The sequence below is a fragment of the Prosopis cineraria genome, unplaced genomic scaffold (assembly GCF_029017545.1).
Source record: "Prosopis cineraria cultivar Desert tree isolate PC_DT_omini unplaced genomic scaffold, ASM2901754v1 PC5, whole genome shotgun sequence".
NCBI classification, from domain to species: domain Eukaryota; kingdom Viridiplantae; phylum Streptophyta; class Magnoliopsida; order Fabales; family Fabaceae; genus Prosopis; species Prosopis cineraria.
The window spans coordinates 38,418,969-38,440,817 of NW_026555336.1; the positions used below are offsets into that span (position 1 = coordinate 38,418,969).

Consider the following 21,849-nt stretch of genomic DNA (forward strand, 5'->3'; position numbering starts at 1 on the left):
AATTCGATATCTTGCACAAAATTCTGAGATGCAATCATAGAAGACTTTTCCTTTGCCAGCTGGAAGGAAAATTAGCAATCAGTTCCGTTTTTATTCCCCTAAAAACGGCACAGAAAAGGCCAAGACCAGATTATGTTGGTCAAATAATAGGAGAATCTCTCGTAACTGATAAGGAATGTTTAAAATATGACTCAGTGACGTCAAAATGTGCATATACTCTGCGATACAAAAAATATGTCGAACAGATATCGCTGCTCTTAATTTGCATTACTATTTATTAATTAATACTGGCGTGGTTACTATTTTTTTTCCTTCAAAATTCATTTGATATATAAAAAAATCAATTAAAACTCTCTTCCAGCCCCGCAGGATCTAAAGACTAAAACTAAAAGAGTGAAACTTTAGAAGAGAAGTCAAAAGCGGACAGAGAGGTAGTTACATTTGTTGAATGGATGATCATGGCCGGTGCTTCTCATCATTAAGTGATATGCATATTTTAATCTTTGATTATTATTATTTTTGGAGTAAGATGAAAATGCTATTTCCAAAATTTTCTGTTTAGAATAGAGCATGTCAAACTCAAAAAATATCATTACCACTAACTCAAATATTCTGTAAACATGAATTTTTATTTCACAACTTTATATGTACTTTTAATTTAATTTTTTTTATTTTATGAATTATTTGCGTAGTTCTCAAGCCCTAACACGTTAATCTAACTAATAAAAAATGTTGACCAAGCATTCGTAAGCGCTAGCACATTAATCCAATCATTTTTATATTCTAAAATCAAAGTCAGTCTATTTTTAGAAAAACTACTAGAAATGCATTGGATCAAACTCACAAGGAAATGCAATATAAGTGCAAACAATGGCCTCTTCCTGTGTCGGGTTTGTTTTTTGAATCCATTTGTTAGAATTTACTCTAACTATCTGTTGTCACAATACAATATCATCCAAAAATTAATATGGTTAAGTTTAGTAAAATAAATTAATAATATCTTGCGATACAACGATTCTAGGTTTAGATTTTTTTTTTAGAAATTTTCTTACATTTAATATTTTGCAGTATTTTGAATATGATTGGCTTTGGTAGGAGGAAACACGTGGATAATTTAAAAAAAATATTGTAAAAAAAAATAGTTTAAAAAGAGAGCAGTAAGATTTGAGTAATATGGTAAGAAGGTAAAAATGAAGGGGCGGGGTGGGGGCCAAGCGTAGTGGGAAAGGTAACATGGGAAGCATCGCTACCGGCAAGAGGCCAACACTGCCTTCGGCTGCAAGTTCAGGACACCAATACTTGCTCTCTCCTCTGTGGGTCCCACCACACCTTCCCTCCCTCTTTCAAATTATTTCCTCATCATCATTCACTTTGTTCCCCCAAATTATTCTTTATTTCTTGGGTAGGAACCAATTTATGGGACTTCAACCCTCCAATGCCCTATAGAGTCTTTAGCTTTCATTTCTCAAGAAAAACATAATTTTAAATTTTTTTATTTTATTTATATTTTATTTTTAATCCTTGCATTTTTTTTTCTATATTTTAGGTCCATGGAAAAACATAAAATAATAAAAAATAAAAGTATAAAAATTTAAAATATAGAAAAAATATAAAGATTAATAATAAAATACGAATAAAATGCAGAGACATAAAGTTATGTTTTTTCGATTTTTAATAATGTTTTAAATAAATTTGCCCCCTCTCTCGAGCTCTATTTGCAATTTAGCCCCTTCTTTTATCAATTCCCAAATTCATTCCTTCACTAACACTTAATTTAATTTACAATAGTTATGATATATCATAACCTAATCAAATTAAAATTGATGTCAGTAGTGAGATGTTATTTAAGGTGGTGGTTAGAAGCTTACCTCTTGTACTCACAAAAACAAAAAGATTAATGAATAATTAATAAAATTTATTTTTTTATATATATATATATATTAATTGATTGATGATGATTCAACTGTAAATAATCATACCAATTTAACTAGTATAATGTAATCCCTATATATCTATATGTTAAATAAAATTTGAAAATTGTGATTACAATAATATATACTCCCTATTAAAAAATGTAAGATATTTTTTGAGAAGTTAGATATTAAAAAATGTAAGGTATTTTTAATTTTTTTAAAGTATAATCATTAATTCTTTTAAAAGTGTCTTTATTAAATAAATCACTTTATATTTATTTTAAAATAAAATATACTATTAAATAAGAGTAAATATAAAAAATATAGTTAATTTAAAAATAAATAATTATTTTATTAAATAATAAAATTTAATTAAAAATATTTTATATTTTTTAATAAAGGAAGTGATATATAATGTGTATTTTTTTCCCCACTTAGTGGGAGTCGCATAATAATGTATAACAACATAGTAATATATGAAATTCGTGGTGACTTAACCGTAGGGAGTAGGGAGAGCTGTAGCTTTTCTTCGGGCACTGGAGATTTCAAATTTTAAAAATTAAAAACGACGATTTGGCCGTATCACAGGCCTGTGTGCTTCAACTTGGAATACTGATTTTCAATTAATATTTTCCGTTTGAAAAAAACGGTGTGGTACGGGACATGAGAGATCCAAATGCCATTTGCGTATGTTATGTTTGTTGATGCATCTTCTCTCTTCTTTTGTTCTTTCTCATTCAATCTTCCATTTTCCTTCGCTGAAAAAGCAAATCAGCTGCCCTTGGCATTTATAATCCTCTCGTGACCTTTCTCTGTCCCTTTTCCCTCACGCTTCTCTCGCTTCCTCTATCTTCTCCTTTCCCTCCTTCTAACGATTTGGACTTCCATTGACCTGCCTTCACCCCCAGATCTCTTTCTTCACCTCTTTGCTTATCACTATTTCAGGCACTGTTATTCTGCACATTCTTTTCGTTTCCGCTTAAAAGGTGAGATTTTTACCCTTTGCTCTTTCATTTCACATTGTTTTCCCGATCCTTCGGTTATCAGTTGACTCGATTCCTAGTTTTCTTGAGGATGTTCAAAGCGCAGGCCTAATGCTGCAACTGGGTGTTGCCGTGTCAATGGTCAAGTCCATTGAAGTGTCTTCCCTATTAAAGACTTCCTAGTTTTGCCGATCTCGTGCTTGTTAGTCCTGCGTTTTCGCTCTTAGATTTATGGGTTTATGTCCGTTGATCATCTATGTTTTAGTTAATGGCTGGGTCTTAGTCCTGTGGATTGCCTATACGTTTCAGTTTGTAGCTTTCTTCAATTACATTCTTTCTTATTACTTCGACGGTTCATAGGTTTTTGTTTCTCTTAGTTGGGGTTTAGAGGGATTGTTTAGGCGGACAATATATTAACTCCTCAGAAGCGAATTATCATTTTTTTTTTCTAATGTCTGTTTCAGATTTTTCCGTAGTTAAAAGTTGCTGCAATTTTTTGGGTTTTGTTATTTCCTTTTGTTATTTATTTACTTATGTTTCATTTTTCTTAATCATGCAGTGGAGTAGACATGAGCCAAATTTGTTATTGAGGCAGACTATAAAATTCAGTTCATCAGCTGAATTCAGCAAAATGACCATTGATATGCCATCGCCTATGGCCCAAAGTACGAGGACAAACAGACCTTCCTTTAGTTCTAGTAATGGTTACGATGATACCCCTGTTCACAATCATGCTGGTGTTAGCAATGGTGATGATTACGACAGTGATAGTTCCAATTTTGCACCCCCGTCAGTATCATTCTTTCTTTTGAAGATATGTCAGAATTTATTTAAATAGTGATTATTATTGTTGTGTCCGGTGTGTGACTTAGTATTTGCTCCCCCCCCCCCCCCGGTTGCTCTTGCAGAACACCTTCAACTCTAACAATGGCTATTCCGGCAGAACTTGCTGGCGCCGTGCCCTTGATGGATAGATTCCAGGTAGGATAATGTATATGCTAGTTTAGATATGCATTATATGTCATCGTGATCTTTGCTGTTTGCTCTTGTCTTCATATATTATCACTAAGTTTTTCTTAATGTTGTTTGTGACAGGTTGAAGGGTTTCTAAGATTAATGCAAAAACAAATTAATTCTGCTGGGAAACGTGGATTTTTTTCTAAAAGATCTATAGGCCCTCAAGCTCGAGAGAAGTTTACATTTGAAGACATGTTGTGTTTCCAAAAGGTAGTAAAAGACCAATTTCATCAAAATATGTGGTCAGAATTTCTTAACACATAAGCGCTAACTCACAAATTTTTGCAGGATCCTATACCAACATCATTGCTTAAGATAAATGGTGATATGGTAAGCCGGGCAACTAAACTATTTCAGATAATTTTGAAGTATATGGGAGTAGATTCTCCAGAACGAGTAAATCCAATAAGTTTAGATGAAAGGGTTGAGCTTGTAGGTAAACTATACAAGCACAGTTTAAAGCGTTCAGAACTCCGAGATGAACTTTTTGTTCAAATATCGAAACAAACTAGAAACAACCCTGAGAGGTATGCGTATGTTCCATTTACTGTTAATCTTCATGTTGGCTGGACTTACAGTTAGAGTTATTGAAGCTGTAATAGCCCAGGTATATGTGCATGATGTTCAAGCCTTTGTTATCTTGAAACAGGCAATACTTGATTAAAGCATGGGAGCTGATGTATTTATGTGCATCCTCTATGCCACCCAGTAAAGACATTGGAGGATATTTGTCTGAATATGTTCATAATGTTGCCCATAATGTGACCACTGATGCTGAAATCCAAGCCATAGCACTAAATACATTAAATGCTTTGAAACGTTCTGTCAAAGCTGGTCCTAGGCATATTATGCCTGGGCGTGAGGAGATTGAAGCTTTGCTAACCGGAAGAAAGCTCACAACTATAGTGTTCTTTTTGGATGAAACTTTTGAAGAAATCACTTATGACATGGCAACAACCATTGCTGATGCTGTTGAGGTACGTTTTTTTTTTACTTGGACTTGCTTGCATTTACAAATTTATTAAATACTATGCAATAATAAAAAATCCAGAAAGGAAAAATAAACAATTAGGAGACTATGTATGGCACAAGTAAATAATTAGGAAGGGCTAGGTGAATGCATAGTTATTTAAAGATTATGTTCAATCTAACAAATAAAATCAGTTTTGGTTAATTTCAAGATAACAAAGAAAATCAATACGCTAAGCTTGAGGTAGCTACATGGAATTACTTTTAGATGAATATTAATAATCAACACTCCCAAGTTTGTAAGGGAAAAGCAGACAGAATGATAGTGGTACTAATTTGTAAACGGGTTTCAGCTAATGTGTATTGCTTCATAACGTATAATGGTAATTAAAAAAACTTTTTAATAGGAGGATCCTCTTGCTTTGGATTCTACCTTAATCTATTTTTATTGACATGCTCTGCTTATCTTCATGGTCCTATCACTTAAGCATTTGCTTACCGTTTTTTTGGATTTACTAAATAATCTGATGTTGAAAATTAACATCACATCGGCATTTTTCTGATTTTAAGGCTTATCCTTGCTGCTTTCCTTGTTTCTTCTTGATGTGTCTAAATAGAACTACCATTAATCACCTAGGATACTAGGAATTTTTGGAAAGCTTTTTAATCAAGTTTAAGTGATTCTTTAAGCTCCTTTGACCAATGAATTGAGGTGACTTGGCAATTTAATTTGGCTAGGATAGGCTTCAACTCTCACCCCTAAGGATCCCACATTCATTGAATACAAACTCCAATTCATTTACATTTCACTTATGGATTTGGAGGATTCACAAACATTAGAATAGTTTTATTTTAGTGACAACTTGGATAATTCAACCAAATCCTGTTGGCTGTTGTTTATCACATTTTGAACATCATTCTAGCTTGATTCAATTCCAACTCGCTGGGGGAATTTGATCCAAGTTTCCCACTATACTCCATTAGTGGCAACTTCGTTTATTTGAGGCATTCACGACAAGTTCTCATCAGTGTCTTTTCCTTGTGTCACGTCATCCAATATTGCGAAATGTTGAAATCAAGATTCGTATGTTTCCTTTTCTTTTCAATGAATGACATATTTGGTAAGTTAGGTTTACCATTTAAATAGAGGTTGTATGGGTTTAGTAATGATGTTGTAGGTACAGCATGTAGGACTTTTATTTGAATTATTTTAGACACTCAATCACATGCATGTGCTTTTGAACTTTAAGTCCTTATTTTTATTTCTAATACAAAATTTGCTTCAGGAACTTGCAGGAATCATTAAACTATCGACGTACAATAGCTTCAGTCTGTTTGAATGCCGTAAAGTTGTCACTGGCTCCAAATCACCGGATTCTGGAAATGGCATGTCTCTTTTCCACTTGTTGATTGTTTTATTTTTTTTTAACTAATTGGAATGAATTGTATAACTATCCTTTTGCTGGCACTCAGAGGAGTACATTGGATTGGATGATAATAAATATATTGGAGACATCTTAGCAGAATTTAAGGCAGCAAAAGATCGAAGCAAAGGAGAGATCTTGCAATGTAAACTTATATTTAAAAAAAGGCTATTCCGGGAGTCAGATGAAGCTGTCACAGATCCTATGTTTGTGCAATTGTGCTATGTACAAGTATGGTTTTTCATTTAAACTCTTGGAATTTTGTTAATGTCTCTAGAGGCTGATTATTTGCTTTCCGAGTTAAAAAAAATGAAAAAACAACATGAATGTTTATTTTTAAAATCAATGAAGCATATCTAGTTTGTGCATTAAGCATTTATCTTCAAATTCTATATTTGTTGATTATTGTGATTTGTTGTTACAGTTGCAGCATGATTATATCTTGGGTAATTATCCTGTTGGAAGAGATGATGCTGCCCAATTGTCTGCATTGCAAATCCTGGCTGAAATTGGATTTGTTAGAGCACCTGAGTCTTGCACGTATGTGACTGCAAAACATAAATTTCCTGCAATAGCATTTAGCTTGACTTGATTTATTTCAGCACCTTTTTCTAATGATTTTTGCCCCATTGAGTAGGCTTGACAGTTGACACTTTTTTAAGTTTAAACTCGTGAGTTTAATTGTCTGAGATTTATGCTTATGTATATCTCAGTGATTGGGATTCACTTCTGGAGAGGTTCCTACCTAGACAGATTGCAATCACACGAGCTAAACGGGAATGGGAACTAGACATCCTTTCTCGCTATCATTCATTGGTATGGGAACTAGACATTGCCAAACTCCATCACTTTTTTGTGCTTAGCCTCCAATTAATAATTAATAGCTGAGGTTTGTATTTTTGTGTTGTTAGTTGGTTGTTAATCACTTTATTGTGAGTGTATGTCAATGACTCTGAAATACATAAGCCAATATTTGTTTTAGCGTGCTCCTTCAGATGCATAAATAATGCACTGTTTCATTTCTTTTTTTTCTGATTCGTTTTTCACAGGAACATTTAACAAAAGATGAGGCAAGGCAACAATTCCTTCGTATATTAAGAGCACTTCCTTATGGCAATTCCGTTTTCTTTCATGTTCGCAAGATTGATGATCCTATTGGACTTCTTCCCGGAAGAATAATATTGGGCATTAACAAAAGAGGGGTAAACTTAGATATGCATACAACTTTTGTGTGTTTAGTAATAAAGTGTGCTTTTTTATTTATGTTTTTTCGTTCAATTGTAGGTTCACTTTTTCCGTCCTGTTCCAAAGGAATATCTTCACTCGGCTGAGTTAAGAGACATAATGCAGTTTGGAAGTAGCAATACAGCAGTATTTTTCAAAATGCGAGTTGCAGGTGTTCTACACATATTCCAGTTTGAAACAAAGCAGGTATAAATATCATCATGGGTAGTAAGCACTTAGTTTTGTGCTTGATTAACATTCTACATGTGCTTCTTTTTGCCTTACTGACAATTTCTTTTTATTTATAGGGGGAAGAAATTTGTGTAGCTCTTCAGACACATATCAATGATGTGATGTTGCGCCGATATTCCAAAGCAAGGTCTGCTGCTGGTGGTTCTGTAAATGGAGATGTTGGCAACAATTTTAAGAGTCCCACTTTGGAAATATATGAAAGACGTGTTCAAGATCTGTCAAAAGCTGTTGAAGAATCTCAAAGAAATGCTGATAAAGTATGCCACCAGGCTTCTAGTATCTACTGTAGGATGTTAAGCTGGTTGGACAACAATCACCAAAATGAGTTGTTATGCCTAGTTACCTAGAGTACATTTTTTTGGATCATTGCATGGTAAAATGAACCCCTAGAGGTCAACCATCATATCCACTTTTGCTTTCCACTAGAGAGCCGAGGAACCAAAGTTGAACTTTGGCATTAGTTGTGAACGAAGCCTCTTCTTGCTTAAACTATCTATGTGGACATGGTCTATTAGATGCATAAAGCTTTGACAAAAGCACGTTTAGTACAAAACATCGTACTAATAATTTGTCATTCCAAAAAAAAAAAAAATTGGCATAACATCATTTTCATTCAAATTAAGGTGTCTTGTATGAATTGTCAGCTAAATGTTTTAAGATTTTAAACTATGCTGAATAGTTGCTGGAAGAATTGCGGGAAAAACAAAAGCAAGAAGGGAAAATGCAAGAAGAATTGGAGACCTTGAAGGAATCCTTAAATGCTGATAAACAAAGTCTCAAGGAAGTTACTTGTGAATGTGATAGGCTTAGATCAATGTGCAATGAGAAGGATAAGGCTATTCAGGTAAATTTCTTAACTTGCTAAACTGATCCAATTTCACTTTTGCAATATGTTGTCTTACGGATTATGGAATCTACTAGGTTGCAATGCTGGAGAAAAGGAATATGGAAACAAGATTGACCAAGTTGAATAATCTGGTGCTAGAGAATGCAAAAAAAGAGCCTGTTGAAGCAAATAAACAGGCAAGATACTTTCGAAAGTGTTGTTATTCATGTGTAAGGTAATATCTGGTTAATATGGCTGCTTTCACTTTGATAAATAGGGTTTGCGTAGGCTTGAAAATGAGCTAAAAGTTCATAAAGATGAGCTGCTTGCGGCAGAAGAAACTATTACGAGATTGACGAATGAAAAATTGATTTTGGCACGGAAACTATCAGAACTTGAGAAGAGGAATGGTGATGAGGTAATATAAAACATTTAAACACATTTCTTCAATTTAAAACCCACTATTTTTAGATGATGCTGAATCAACATTCAAGGTGTTTGCTGAATGCAGATTAGTGTTCTTGAACAAAGATTTGAGCAAGAACGCAAAGCCTTAAAATCTCATGTGGATGTCCTTGAAAAGAAGCTAGGAGGATTCAGACAAGAATTAGCTGCTGCTGAATCCACTCTTTCAGCCAAGGATGCCGAGTTGGTTGCATTGCAGAATAATTCAAGGGAACTGGAAGAACTAAGAGAAATGAAAGAGGTTTTGATACACTGTCAATAATTGAGTAGTCCAAATTGTGTGACAACACAGTTGTTGGGCTCGTGTTTTAAAGTTTCTGTTTTCTTTGTTAAGGACATTGATAGGAAGAATGAACAAACAGCTGCCATTTTAAGGATGCAAGGGGCTCAATTAGCTGAAATGGAAGCGCTTTATAAGGAAGAGCAAGTTCTACGAAAGCGCTATTTCAACACAATAGAAGGTGGGCAACAAAAAGTATATATCTACACGATAGTGTATATAACATTTCAATGGCATATTTACAATATTTGATTTTTATTTCAGATATGAAAGGCAAGATAAGAGTTTACTGCCGTTGCAGGCCTCTTAGCGAAAAAGAGATTAATGAAAAAGAAAGAGATGTTCTGACTAGCATAGATGAGTTTACTGTTGAACATCCATGGAAGGATGATAAACCAAAGCAGTTTGTGTATGACCGTGTATTTGATGACGATGCTACTCAAGAAGATGTATTTGAGGATACAAGAGTAAGTCTCGTTATATCAGCCATAAGATTATAGACTTCTCTTGCCTTGGATAATTTATGCAGTACTTATTACTAAAACTTTTCTTTTGGTGATATTCCATGCAGTATCTGGTTCAGTCTGCTGTAGATGGTTATAATGTCTGCATATTTGCTTATGGCCAAACTGGTTCTGGAAAAACATACACAATTTATGGAACTGACAACAACCCTGGGCTTACCCCGCGTGCTACTGCTGAGCTTTTCAAAATTTTAAGGAGAGAGAGTAATAAATATTCTTTTTCTTTAAAGGTAATAGTTCGAAAAAGATGATTTATACAATTTAATTGCTTCTTTAAAACTTTTTTAATGTATACAGTCAATAAATTAGATATCACTTAAGTAATTGATCATAGCTTTATTTACCTTCTGCAAAGTAGTTGAAGAACTTTGCAAAATGCAGCATATCTTAGAAGGACTTCTCATGTATCAAATATTGCAGGCATACATGGTGGAGCTATATCAAGATACACTTGTAGATCTTTTGTTGCCTAAGAATGCAAAGCGTTTAAAATTAGATATCAAGAAGGATTCAAAGGTGACATTCTCTGCCCAACCATTGGGAATTTCTACATGTAAAACATCTATAGTTCTCTTACGTATAAGAATCCAAAATGTTTTTGGGATAATTAATATGCTGACGATACAAAGGCGGGATAATTAATTAATATGCTGTAATTGCAATATACGAGCTAGAAATTTACTAATATTTTATGTGCTTAAATTATGTTTTTTTTTTTCAAATTGTTATATTGTTTATTCATATTTTTCTAGCAATTATGACAAAGCGATTTGTTGGTTTTTGGTTGTCTGATATTGTGTGGTTTGTTTTATTTTATATTAGGGCATGGTAGTTGTTGAAAATGTAACAGTGGTGCCAATTTCCACTATGGAGGAATTGAATAGCATAATACAAAGAGGATCTGAGCAACGGCATACATCTGGAACTCAGATGAACGAAGAAAGCTCAAGATCCCATCTGATATTGTCAGTTGTAATTGAAAGCACCAACCTTCAAACTCAATCAGTTGCAAGAGGAAAGGTATCTTTCTGAACGTTTTTTTTTTTTTTATTAACTCTAATGCATGCCTGTTTTTGACTTGTAATTTCATGTAATTAAGACTGAATTCCTATATACGAATAGTGGATGCATTATAATTTATATTGGATTCAATACGCAGCTAAGTTTTGTAGATCTTGCTGGTTCAGAAAGGATCAAAAAGTCTGGTTCCTCAGGGAATCAACTTAAAGAAGCTCAAAGCATCAACAAATCATTATCAGCTCTTGGGGATGTGATCAGTGCTTTATCTTCTGGTGGTCAACATACACCTTACAGGAATCACAAATTAACTATGCTAATGAGTGACTCACTTGGTGGTAATGCTAAGACTCTCATGTTCGTGAATGTATCCCCAGCTGAATCAAACTTGGACGAGACACACAACTCTCTTATGTATGTTCTTAGATCTTTTTCATATGTTTTTCCCCCTGCACACGGGCTTCATGCTGAGTTTTGTTTTATACTCTTGTGGATATTCAGGTACGCGTCACGAGTGAGATCAATTGTGAATGATCCGAGCAAAAATGTTTCGTCAAAAGAGGTGGCTCGATTAAAGAAGTTGGTTGCCTACTGGAAGGAGCAGGCAGGGAGAAGGGGTGATGAAGAAGAGTTGGAAGAAATTCAGGAGGAAAGGCCAACGAAAGAGAGGTCAGATGGCCGGCATTCCATGTAGGGACTCAGATTCTGTGAGAGGCTTCACGTAAACAAACAGGAACCAATCCTACAAGATTCAGGAGTTCAAATCTTTTGGTGATCGAATTCAACGGTGACATTGAATTTTTTTTTTTCCCCTTCTGCGCTGTATTGTTAATTGCAATGGTGTATTGCTTTGCAAAATACGCAGTTAGGATAGGCTATATATGATGGTTGTATATATTGTTAATCCTTATCTCATTGCACATATGAATGTATACGCTATTCTACTTTAAATGTGATCATTTTCTTTTGCCCAAGTTTGTAAAATCATCTTACAGAGAGGGGGGGGGGGGATTCCTCTGTCTGTGTCTCCATTCTCAGATTCTTCGGCCTACTTGTGCTGCTTTTAGGATTGTGATATTTGTAACAAAATGTTACTGTAAGACTCTATCACACGGCATTTTCATTTGACATGTAAAATAAAATGAAACAATTGATGGAAGTCAACTGGAGGACTTTTTCATATATAATATATGGAGTAATGATTATAAGAGTACAATAAATATTGTTATAAATATTATGATATTATATTGATGTCCATTATTTTAGATTCTTTAATATCTTTTGGTTATCATACTATCTTTCAATATTATTATCTTGTATATTTAATTTAATTTAATTCATATATTTGTATTTATAAATAGAGGCATTTAGTTGAATTTTACATATTAAAATGAGAAAGTTCTCAATTTTTTTCATTATATTTTTCTTTTCTTTTTCCTCCCAATCTCTATTTTTATAATATGTTATCATCACAATTACTTTATTTTTGGCACCCTTAGGTGAGTGCCCTTATAATTATTAGATTAGAGATTAATGCTCATGTCAATGAACATTAATAGAGATGGAGGTACACTCAGATAGCAAACTTCTATCATCCATACATTTTTGTTGTCTGTTATTTATTTCTTGAATATTTTTATGTTCAATTATTTTCTTTCTCCCTTGATTAATCAAATAATTACATATTGTGTCACATCTAGAAGTATAGGCACAGTTTAATCTTAGAATAGTGAATCTAAAAATTATCCACGTGTAACATAGAATGAATTTTGAAGTTTTACACATAATATAGAGTAAATTCTGAAATTATTTACATAAAAATATAAGGCAGATATTAAAAATATTCACATACAATATAAAATAAATCTTAAAAATATTCACAGAACTTGAATGGATTTTGAAGTTATATATCCATACAATATAATATAGATCCTAAAAATATTTATGTTCATTCATTCATTCATTTATCCTACGTATGATTTTGACCAAATATACGTATTTATTCATTTATTTTTTGACAAATATAATTTTTCCCCTGCCAGTGAAACTGCTAGTACTATAATGCGGTAAGCAAGTCCAATATTTTCTTCATAATTTTCTAGTTTCAGTGCTATCATACAAATCTGAAATAGGAGAAATATTTGTCACCGAACTTTCTCTCAATTATTCATTTATTTCATGAATTTTAATTTCCAACTTAGTTGGATTCAGAAATTGAGTTAATAATCTAAAGAAAAAAAGTTCAGGGGTGCTTTTGGATTTGTTACTCTCTACTTTTTAAAAGCCCTTTTCAACTTTTCAAATGCCAAATATTGTTTAGGTAATTATATTTGGCACAAATTGACATTACAAAAGAACTTTGGTAACTCACTTAAAAGTGAATTTTGGAATGTGCAATTTAAAAGCTTTTTAAAAGCCCTTATTTATGAAGCTTTGGTGTTATTTATAAAATAGAGAGTATTTATTTTAGTTATATTTATAGGACATTTCAATAATTATTATATCCCTCTCTACCCTTTTATTTTCATTAAATATTGAGAAAGTTATTAAACATTAGAATATTTTATTTTTTAAATATATATACTCCCTCCGTTCAAAAATGTGAGGCATTTTTGAAGAGTTGTATGTTCAAAAATGTAAGACATTTTTAATCTTTTGAGGTATAATCATTGCCTTTTTTTTTAAAGTGCCCCCATTGATAATGACTTTATATTTATTATAGGTATTTAATAGGATTAAATATGAAAAAATAGGAGTAGTTAAAAAGTAGGCAACTACTTTATTAGAGGTGAGATTCAGTTAAAAATGTCTTATATTTTTAATAAAGGAGTATTTAATAAGGGTAAAGTCAAAAATTTGTTAAATACATTTTATTCTATCAAAATTTTATAAACATTTCTAATATAATACATTTGTATGATAAAAATTATAAATTATCACAATTTTTTTTATAATTCTACATTTAAAAATACATTTTATTATCATAATTTAAAAATTTTTAATGTATCAAACTGACTTTTAAAAAATTATATTTAAACATAAAATTTTGTTACAATAAAATTTTTTTGCCACATGAACTTTTAATAAATTAAAAATCAAACACATATTAAGTTATGCTGTCTGTGTTCGTATACACTCAACTTTTCTGAGACTTCCACCTAGCATTTCTTTTGTGAAATGATAATCGAAATTTAGGGTTCAAGCCGATGCATGAAATGTACAAAATCCTTGCGCTAGCCCAGCATTTCTGTAATATGTGTGTGTGTGTGTGTGTGTGTATATATATATGATTTGAGACTCCCCGAACTCTTAAATTGCCTGAGACCTATTAGTCTATGACGTATCGAATTCAGCAAAACATACTTGAATTCTCGCATACTATATATTTGTTTATATATGGGATAATAAATTTTATAAAAAAACAAGTTATTATTTATTTATATTTTTTAATCACAAATATGCTGGGGAAATAAAAACATATTGTTAATTTTTATTATTATATATTTATCTATAATCACATATAAAATTTTATTTCACACTTTCTACAAACTATTATTTTTATAAAATTATCAAATTAATATTTACTCATGATTTAACTTCTATTAATTTTTATAATTTGTTTGGATCAAAGATTTTGGTGACTTCAATTTTTGAGAGAGAATTGTGGTTAGAAAATTTTACATCTCAAATAAAATTTTATAACATTCTATTTTTTTTTAAAAAAAAAACTCATTAAAATATTATCGTTCCTTTTTTATTTACTTTAAATGAAAATGAGGATTAAGATTTTCATACATTGCACGGGTATAAAATCTAATTATATATGAATCATTGAAACCGCTCCCAGGGATTCGAGAAAGATGCTAATTCAAATCTCTCTCTCCAACTGGCTTCTTTCATTGAACATATACGTTACAAATTATGTTAAACCGCTTTTCACATCTTACATTTATACCAAAGATTTCATAATCTTCAATGTTTATCCATTTCTATTTATGTTTCACTTATCGTCATCATTACTCACTATCGTTATGAAGTTTTTAGTAATTTAATACGAACAAGCAATAACCGCATACTAATAGTTATCGATCACCTTGAAAAAAAAAAAAAAAAACTCAAATACTTACTTAAGATCACAACTTCAAGTTGGAATAAATCCTAGGACCAAAAACAGAACAACATTTTCAATCAGAGTATTTCAGACACCAAAGTAATCCATTTCTTTCTTTCCCAAGACATGAAGAATCTACTGTCTAAAAAGATACAAGATGTCACTGAACCTCAAATAATTAGAGACGACCTATCATGAATCCACAAGAGAAAATTGATCATCAACACACTCGTGAGACTGTATATGTAAGCAGAACATTAGATCCTCCACATTTATACATTTATATATCCGAAGAGAATAGCACAAAACAATGTAACTGTCTATAATAAGCTCACATCTCAATCACTATACCCATCATCATCTCTTTTCAAATTATGTCACAGACACATTCACTTTGATAAATGTAGAGGGTCTGAATCTGTGTGAAACGGTGTGTTTACAGTGGCAGAAGATGGTGTTGTGAGATCACTGAGGAAGCTTCCAAAATCCACAGCAGGCCAAATAAAAGCAGGCTTGCACGGAGCCACGTAAGGCACAGGAACAGCCCCGCTTAGAATCTGCACTATACTCTGCATCTTCGGCCTCTCACTAGCAATAGGATGAGAACAAGCTAACCCTAGTTTCAATATTTTCTCAGCTTCTTCAACGTCGTACTCATTCCCAAGCCTTTCGTCCACTGCCTCAAGAATCCTGCCTTCGCCATACAAATACCAAACCCAATCCACCAACAACTGAAAGCCTTCCTTCTTCGTCCATGGCCTCTCGCCACACACCACTTCGAGAAGAACCGCTCCAAAGCTGAACACATCAGACTGTCGTGTGGCCTTGCCCGTGTGGAAGCACTCCGGCGCGATGTACCCCATCGTGCCGTGGATGCCTTCAACCTCGGCGTACGATGTTTTCTCGTGCTCAATGGCTCGAGCCAGGCCGAAATCGCCGAGGCGAGCGTTGAAGTCAGAGTCGAGCATGATGTTGCTGGCTTTGAGATCTCTGTGAACCACTTTTTGATCGTACTCGTTGTGAAGGTAGTTAAGTGCCGAGGCTACTCCGGAGATAATTTTGTAACGGAGGTGCCAACTGAGAGGGGTTGTGGATTTAGCTTCCTCAAAGAAAAGGTGATTATCTAAGCTGCCATTGGGCATGAACTCGTACACTAACACTAACACACCATTCTTGTGGCACCACCCTGCACCATATTATCAAATTATATGCTCTTAACTTGAAGTGGAGCGTCTGAATAATTTAACTTCTAATCTCTCCTTAACCCGTCTTCTAAAAATTTGTGGATGGAAATTAATTAGGTCTACAATTCAAAACTAACGTATTAGTTCACTCATACTTCAGTAAAATTAATCAAGTTCTTTACAATCATAAGATGGAAACAGAATTTGTTTATCCGGTTTCTCCTCTTTAATTTATCATCCTCTTTTTGGGTTCTCTTTATAACAATATTCTATATAAGAAAAAACTTTATTTATTAACCTTCTGCTATACTTTAAGTGTTTATTTCTAACATAACAAACTCTTATTTTTAATATTATTAATGCCTTAAAAATAAGTTATTCTGATTTATTTAATTAGACAAAAATATATTTAGTATATAATATCAAATATTTATATTTTTCTCCCATCATAAAAGCACCGAGTTGAATTTTCAAAAGCTTGAACTAAGAATCTTCGACAAAAAAATCTCAATCATGGAGAACGCACGCTAATAGTAATCCTTCTTTATCAGTTGCTTTCTTTCTTTCTTTTTTTTTTTCTTTAGTTTTTTTTAATAGGAATCCTTCTCTAGTGGTTAGATGTTAGAAAAAAAAAAACAGGACATTTTATAATATAAACTGAGAAAAAGTTGAAAGCTTTGAAATCAAGGGACCAGAAAGCACGTTCTGGCCAGCACAAATGTATGATATCAACAACCAAATAACAAAAAAACTACAATAATTGACCACGACTGTGACATGTGTTCAATAAATTGCTAAGTACTTTAATTTATTTGGCACGAGATAATATAAAAAAGCATACATTATCATGCTACCATGCAACTTTTTATTATATGGTTTTAAACTACTGGAGAAAAATAGGCCAAGCTTATCTCTTATTTTTATATCAGTCTTGTACATAAGAATATAAAATAGACTTATTTTATACGCATTTTAAAAAAGAATCATTTGACTTGGAAACTATAACTCTAACTAATAAAAACTACATATATATGATCATTGGCCTTGTAAGAAGATAATAAACAAGGTAATAAGATTGGCATGGCTTTGTTTTTTTTTTTTTGGCCTTAATTACAATAGACTTGCATATTTGTATACAAGTTCTTTTTTTATATTTTTCACATTTAAGTGACAAAGGAAATCTCTTTCAGATAGACAAAAAGTGAACATTGGGAAGATTTTTTTTTGTGGCTTCCAGCTAAGTTAATTCCGTGTTTCAAGATCACCTGTAAGTTTAAATTTGGTGAACTGGATGAAGTTGCGTGTTTCTTTTTTCATGGTTTCCCTATTTTTTTTAAAATAATATTCTACTTTAAAAATTAAGAAGCTACTAAAAAAAGAAAATAAAATAAAGAAGAGAACCAAAATATGAAAATAGCACTATTGGTTATGGTGTGGATCAAACCCTTCCAAAACTCTTCATTTTCAGATTTTTTTTTTGGGTAAGCATTTAGTTATTGGAAAATGACAATAAAATTTCTTTAAAATATATAAATGATAATTTAGTATCTCAAAATGTCATAATTTTCTAGAAGTTTTTAGGGATTTTTCTATCATTAATGAATTTATATAAATTATGAAATTGCCTTTATTGAAAATAAATGATCCACAAGTTTTTTTTAAATATTCATAGCTTTTCTTGTTATTTTCTTAACAATACAACAACAAATCACAACTTTGCATATTAAATTTTTTATTTACTATTGCATTGTTGCGATTATAAGAAAGAAAATTGTGAATATTTAAATAAAATTTGTGAATTATTTATTTTCAACAAAGGTTATTTAATAATTTATATAAATCATTAATAACAGAAAAGTCTTTAAGGACTTCTGAAAAATTATAACATTTTAAGAGATCAAATTATCATTTATATATTTTATGAGCATTTTATTTTTATTTTTCCTTTAGTTATTAGGTTGAAATATGAAAAAAAGAAGGAAGAAATTTTACTTTAATAAATTTAAAATGATCTAACAATACATATGTAAAGGATTTACATATCTAATGGCTAATTAATGCCTTTTTTTAGTCAACTTACACACATGTAAAAATTAAATAAAAAAGAAGACTTATTCAATTTATTCTGTCTTTATAATTTATAATTCGGATAAGGTTGTTTGTTGGGGTGTGTGTGCAATATATTGATTATTGAAGCTTGCCTTGATGCCCATTTAGATCCAATTCAAAACAAATAAATAAATAATCTGCAAATATTTCTTACGTTTTTAAGATTTTCTAAATCCCTGAAACAAATTATCTACTCATTCAACCAACAACTATAACATATCTTCTGGCGGAAAAAAGAAAAAAAAAAAAAAAAACTATAGCATATCTTGGTCTGATGTCTGAATTATAGACAACAACGCAGAACAGAACAAAGAGACGACATTACTGATATGCTCTAAATGTGCTAGATTTTCCTCAGTTTAAATGTGTTGATCTGATTTGATATATCTATTCCTAGTTTCAGATAGATTCATCATTCAGACTGAGGATAAGGAATTAAATCATTCAACAAAAGCAACAGAAAGACAGACAGAATTTACTGTGGGCGAAAATGAAATTACCTAGTAAGCGAACAAGATGCTTGTGACGAAGACGATTGATGATGGTGAGTTCAGCCAAGAAATCATCTTTGCATTTCATCTTGTCTCTGCAGAATTTCTTCACTGCCACTTCCATGTTATTCTCTTTCTGCAAGATCCCTCTGTACACCATCCCAAACCCTCCTTCTCCGAGCTTGTTCTTCTCGCTGAAATTATTCGTCGCCTTCTTCAATTCCTTGAACGAGTATTCTCTCGGCGTTCCCGGCAAGCTCTTCAGCGTCCCCAGTATCTGTTCGTCATCCAGCCTTCTTCTTCTCTTCTTTCTGTACACACAATACACCCACCCACCGATCCCTACAACAATCAAACTCATCAATGGCACCCCAATACCCAGACTGATCCTCAAAGATCGCGTCTTGTTCTTGTTTTCCGAAAGAACCTCCACTGTCATGTTCCATCTCAGAACACAGTTCAGCTGGTAGGTTGTTCCTGTGGAAGCAGAGAACCCGAAGTAAGAGCTCTGTTTCACGATGTTTCTGAGATCCAGATCTGAAGTCAACACTGGTTCTTTGGGTTTTGATACTATGGGAGCGTTTCTGTCAGGTTGTTCTGTGATGAATACGTTGATTTTCTTGCTCGAACCGTTGTAGTCTATCCAGATAACATAGTATTTGGCGCCGTCTGGAGCGATCTGGATTCCGAATTGAGACAGGGACACATTGGTTTTAGATTTGACGCTGTTGATGTTGAGTCCGATGTGGTTGTCGTCGGGGTCGAACTCCTGCTTGACGGTGTCCAGTTCGACTGCGACGATGTGGTTGTCGGGATTGCCATCGGTGGTGGAGTTGGTAAGGCCGAGGTACTGGCCGTGGCTGTTCCGGGGAAGGTCGAGGGATGGGGAAATGGCGAAGGCGACGCCTTCTCCGGGAGTGGCGTTGTTGACGCGAAAGACGTTGATGAGGAAGGAAGTATTGAAGGAAGCAATCTTTCCGTCGTCTTCCCAGAGTTTGAAGGGCTGCCGGAAGAGGATTCGACCGGAGGTGTCTGTGAGGTTGATGTTACCAGCGGTGTCCGGAGTTACTTGTAGGGCTCCGAAGTTGATCGATGCCGGTTGAATGACCTTCAAGGTTTCGTAATAAGAGACGTCGAAGGGGCCGAAGACGTATTGTTTTGTTCTCATGTTTTGGGGCTGGGACATCGCCGCCGGGAACAGAAACTGCAGAATGCATATGAAGGCGGCGGCGAGGGAGACGCATGGGCGTGGATTCATGTCAGGGTTGTGGCGGCGAGGCGGCTGATGATGATGAAGCTTGAAGCTGCATGGGAGGGAAAGCATTCCCAAAGATATATGAATATTAATGAAGATTGAAGCTTTCTCAGGTTTTCTCGTCACTGTTTTTCTTTTTCTCAGCGAGGCCGAGAAAACAGAGAGCACGGCTATTCTCGACAGCGGTGTGCACCGTTTCTTTCGATCTTGCTTTTCGAGGACGCATTATTTTAATTATATCCTTCGATGCCACTGGATTCTAATAATAATTTTATAATTATAATTATAAATAAAAATATAGAGTATGACTGTATGAGATTGAGATGGAAACAAACGTCACCGCTCCTGTGTTCTGTAAACGAAGATGCTGTGAATCTAATTCGAGTCCATGATGCTTTCAGATTTGTGGAAAAATGTTATGACTTGCGAGTCCAACTTCCGGTACGGAAAAGGCCGTGGACCTTCACTTCATTGAAACTTCAATTTTGGCTTAGCAAAACATTTCCGATGTCGATTTCAGAAAAGCTAGATTTAATCCCGTGCCTTGCACGATTTTGAAATTAAGGAAAAAAAAATAAAGTCATTGTTTTCAGGCATTGTTGAATAAGATTTTTTATTCAAAATGATCTGACAAAAATATACATGAGTTAAAAAACTTCCATCTGCCAATTTTTTGCTGCTCATCAATAAAAGGATGACTTAGGTCTTCTTTCACAAAGTGAAACTATCTTCTTGGTTGTTTTTAAATTAATTAATTTTTTAAAAAATTAAAATTATAACAATTGAACATTGAATTTGTAATGGAAAGATGGATAAAAATATTGCGCAGATGTAAATTAAATTTAATTATAATAATTTTATTTTTTTATTCATAACTTAAAGGGAAAAACATAGTTATCAATTTTTATAGTTTTATCAAGTTTTGCTTTTAATTCTTATATTTTTTTTTAAGTATTTTCAGTCTCTATAATATCAGAAAGATTGGGTGATATTTATTTTTAAAGTTTCTATAGTTTTATTTTTTCAGTATTCTTAATCCTTATAATAATTGATGATTATGTTTTCTCTAACTTGAAATATGATAAGTTATGCATTTAATTTTGTTTCATTTAGTAATAAATGATATATTATATTATACAGCTTTAAGCATCAAGAAATTAAAAAAAGTAATGAGTACATTTTTTAAAAAGTTAATAAACAATTTGAACAATAAATTATAGGTTTAGAAGCTATTTGAACTCAAAACTTTTGAAAGGTATATTTTAAATTCTGAATAATTAAACTTGGAACAATTTCACCCTCATTATTAAGTTTCAACAAATGTCTATTAATTTTTTAAAATAGTGATTTTCATCAAATTTCCTACCCTCATTTGAGAAAAATCATACATTAGGCCCCATTTTGATGAATATTTATTTAAAATTAATAGTAGGATGAAATTATTCTAACTTTAATTGTTTAGGATTTAAAATATATTTTTTAAAATTTTAGAGTTTAAATCAATCCCAGACTTATAGTTCAAAATTTAAATTGTATATTAACCCTTTTTTAAAAGAGGCGTTTCATATTTCCTTCAAATATAGTGTGTTTTTTTTTTGTTCAAATATTTCATTTGCAATAGCTATTCCATATGTTTTAACAATCGATTGGGGCACAACAATTAGATAGTGCACACATTACAATTATTATTACTAAGATTTGAATTTCTCTTTATCCCTGAAGTAATTAACTTCTTAGCTCTTGGTATGTTATGGTCATTTCCTGTCATTACATGTAGTTTTTCTAGTTAAAGTATAATAAAAATT

The 21,849-nt window shown here is 32.8% G+C and overlaps 2 protein-coding genes across 2 annotated transcripts; one reads left to right on the forward strand and one right to left on the reverse strand.

The window, feature by feature from the left end:
- Positions 1-2,580: 2,580 nt before the first annotated feature.
- Positions 2,581-11,868, forward strand: LOC129311691 (kinesin-like protein KIN-14E). The gene is made up of 24 exons (XM_054954105.1): positions 2,581-2,899; positions 3,456-3,685; positions 3,805-3,877; positions 3,992-4,123; positions 4,202-4,440; positions 4,563-4,890; positions 6,169-6,268; positions 6,356-6,537; positions 6,731-6,846; positions 7,020-7,122; positions 7,356-7,508; positions 7,591-7,737; positions 7,839-8,039; positions 8,462-8,626; positions 8,704-8,805; positions 8,886-9,026; positions 9,120-9,314; positions 9,408-9,534; positions 9,618-9,820; positions 9,925-10,107; positions 10,298-10,393; positions 10,700-10,897; positions 11,037-11,308; positions 11,396-11,868. The coding sequence occupies exons 2-24, from the start codon at positions 3,528-3,530 to the stop codon at positions 11,586-11,588; spliced, it is 3,807 nt and encodes a 1,268-aa protein (XP_054810080.1). The 5' UTR covers positions 2,581-2,899; positions 3,456-3,527; the 3' UTR covers positions 11,589-11,868.
- A 3,153-nt stretch (positions 11,869-15,021) lies between these two features.
- Positions 15,022-20,340, reverse strand: LOC129311614 (probable L-type lectin-domain containing receptor kinase S.5). Its single transcript, XM_054953975.1, has 2 exons — positions 18,799-20,340; positions 15,022-16,191 (listed from the first exon to the last, which is right to left on the reverse strand). Exons 1-2 carry the CDS (start codon positions 20,111-20,113, stop codon positions 15,395-15,397), a joined length of 2,112 nt encoding a protein of 703 aa, XP_054809950.1. The 5' UTR covers positions 20,114-20,340; the 3' UTR covers positions 15,022-15,394.
- Between the last annotated feature and the right edge of the window lie 1,509 nt (positions 20,341-21,849).